The 2837-nt window shown below is 47.6% G+C and overlaps 1 protein-coding gene across 2 annotated transcripts in view; it reads left to right on the top strand.

Moving 5' to 3' along the window:
* The window catches only part of LOC123237984 (myosin-7), a 34151-nt gene extending 31655 nt beyond the window's left edge, over nucleotides 1-2496 (top strand). Inside the window, exons 35-39 of one of the 2 annotated variants that reach the window (XM_044665239.1) lie at nucleotides 528-653; nucleotides 755-1030; nucleotides 1239-1334; nucleotides 1535-1669; nucleotides 2357-2496. In XM_044665239.1, coding sequence (XP_044521174.1) covers nucleotides 528-653; nucleotides 755-1030; nucleotides 1239-1334; nucleotides 1535-1669; nucleotides 2357-2377 — 654 coding nt within the window. In that variant the 3' untranslated portion in view covers nucleotides 2378-2496. The remainder of the gene's footprint in view (nucleotides 1-527; nucleotides 654-754; nucleotides 1031-1238; nucleotides 1335-1534; nucleotides 1670-2356) is intronic. The other variant, XM_044665240.1, reaches the window with a different exon arrangement.
* Nucleotides 2497-2837: the final 341 nt, after the last annotated feature.

Raw genomic sequence — 2837 nt, forward strand, 5'->3', positions numbered from 1 at the left:
TTCTTTCTTTCTTTCTTTCTTTCTTTCTTTCTTTCTTTCTTTCTTTCTTTCTTTCTTCCTTCCTTCCTTTCTTTCTTTCTTACCAGTTATACGTAATAAGTTTCCACATGAGTTGTCTGAAATTATATGATCCAAATTGTCTCCATCCCTCCTTTCCTCCTGGAGCTGTTAAACAATTCAATCTGGGTTATGGGTTTATTATCCCACAAAACATATTTCCATATTGTTCATTTTTGTAAGTGAACAATCTTATAAAACCAAAACCTGTTCATGGGATTTTCTTTGCAAAGATATTGGAATAGTTTCGCCATTTCCTTCTCCAATGGATTAAAGCAAACAGAGGTTAAGTGACTTGCCCAGGGTCACATGGCTAGTAGCTGAGGCTGGATTTGAACTCAGATCTTCCTGACGCCAGCCCCAGGGCTCTAACCTCTGAGCTGCTGAGCTGCCTTCAACCTTGGATAGGGCCAATCCAGTGAATCATGAATTTTCTTTGTTTTGTTTTTTTTTAATTTCTTCCCATTTAGAACACTAGCCTAATTAATCAGAAGAAGAAGATGGATGCTGACCTGTCTCAGCTTCAGACAGAAGTAGAGGAGGCCGTGCAGGAGTGCAGGAATGCCGAGGAAAAGGCCAAGAAGGCCATCACTGACGTGAGTCTGGCACCCACTGTATAATACTCCAGGCCAAGTGCCATGGCCACTGATGGGTATAGACCTAAAGGAGGCTCCCTCCCTCTCTCCCCAAACTTCAGGCTGCCATGATGGCAGAGGAGCTAAAGAAGGAGCAAGACACCAGTGCCCACCTGGAGAGGATGAAGAAGAACATGGAGCAGACCATCAAGGACCTGCAGCACCGGCTGGATGAGGCTGAGCAGATCGCCCTCAAGGGGGGCAAGAAGCAGCTGCAGAAGCTCGAGGCCCGAGTGCGGGAGCTGGAGAATGAGCTCGAGTCTGAGCAGAAACGGAACGCCGAGTCAGTCAAGGGCATGAGGAAGTGTGAGAGGCGCATCAAGGAGCTCACCTACCAGGTAAAGCCCAGAACCTCATCTTTTTCACTGGAAAAACCTCAACTCGTGCCTCCTACTCCTCTCTGCTCCTTTTGAGATGATAGTGGTAGCGAGTAAAAAGCAGAAAATGGTGGCTCCCAGTGGAGGGTTAAGTGAAAGAATAATAAAGACGTTACAAAAAAAGGTCGGTGGGCTCTCCGGTGACTTCTTCATCCCTGTTCCCCGGCAGACAGAGGAAGACAGGAAGAACCTGCTTCGGCTCCAGGATCTGGTAGACAAGCTACAACTAAAGGTCAAGGCCTATAAGCGACAGGCTGAGGAAGCGGTAAGTGTCCACTTCATGGGAGTTGGGAAGCCTGGACAGTAGATATGGGTGATAGGAGTCTTCCCCAGGGAAGCCTAAGTGAGAGCCCAAAATAGAAAAGGAGCTGTTGGTTCCCCAAGCTGAAGATGCCTAGGGAACTCCTTCTATCTTACCTCACCCCCATTCATTCCCCCCTTATCTTTTCCCTGCCCTTGCCACAGGAGGAACAGGCCAATACCAACCTGTCCAAGTTCCGGAAGGTCCAGCATGAGCTTGACGAGGCCGAGGAACGAGCAGACATAGCTGAGTCTCAGGTCAACAAACTTCGAGCCAAAAGCCGTGACATTGGTGCCAAGGTGAGCCGGTATTCCCAATTGCTAGATATCATTCCCAGTTGCTAGACAATGCCCCGTCCTCAAGGTAGTAGACACACCTGGTCTAGATAGCACTGCTTCCTCAGAGACAGCAGCTCCCTCCAGGAGCATCCCTCTATCAGGCACCCTGAACACAGCCGCCCCACAAATGTTGGGTTCCCCATTCTCTGGGTTTCTCAAACACTGGGCTCCATACCCCCAACAGACTGAGATTCTCTTTTCTAAATCTAATCACCACTAACTAAACCAGTTATGTCACCTTTAGCAGGTCATTTTTCTGACTGAGCCTCAGTTTCCATTTCTGTAAAATGAGAGGGTTTGGCTAGAAGATTTTTCAAGTCTCTTCTAGCTCTAAAATTCCAAGATTCATAGAATCTCATACCCAAGCTTATCATTAGCCCTAAGACTGAATCCATTCCAACCCTTGAGATCCTTAGACCTCTGCCATTTTGACCCTCACCATATACCCCCATGATCCAAACCTTGGAGAACTTTTGCTTTGATTCCCAAGACTCCCATACAACTATGCCTGTCAATCAGCTCCATAGCTATACTTTCCCCAGAATACACTGGGAGGTTATATCAAATCCCAGAACCAGACTGTTCTACCAGAATCCAGGTCCCTGACTCCCTTCCTTCAGAACTGACTCGGGTTTCGTTTCCTTCCAGAAGGGGTTGAATGAGGAGTAGCCAGGCCACAATGTCCTGCACTGACCTAGAGGTGACTTTATGGGCCCTCTCAACTCCGTGGTCCCTCTACACTAGACCTTGCATAGGAAGAAGAATAAAAAAATTCTCCTAAAAGCTGAGACACTGGTTCCTGCCTTTTCTTCTGCGCCACCTTGTCCTAACAGAGAATGGGAGGAGACGGGCTGCATTATTAGGAAGGAAAAGCTTTGGGAGTCTGAGTTGGGGGGGGGGGTAGCTATGAGCAAGCTTGTGTGTTCACATACCTCTGGGAAGATGTCCACTCAACTAGCTCCTTCCTCCCCACACTTGGGGATCCGGCAAGATGTCCAGGGCTTGGATTCTACTCTATATACCATGGAGAAGAACCACATGGGATAAGAAGTATCATGAAATAGTGGAAAAAGGACTGACTGGATTCATAGTGCCTGGGTTCAAATCCCTTCTCTACTACCTAAAAGCC

Source organism: Gracilinanus agilis, chromosome 2 (genome assembly GCF_016433145.1).
Source record: "Gracilinanus agilis isolate LMUSP501 chromosome 2, AgileGrace, whole genome shotgun sequence".
Classification (NCBI taxonomy): domain Eukaryota; kingdom Metazoa; phylum Chordata; class Mammalia; order Didelphimorphia; family Didelphidae; genus Gracilinanus; species Gracilinanus agilis.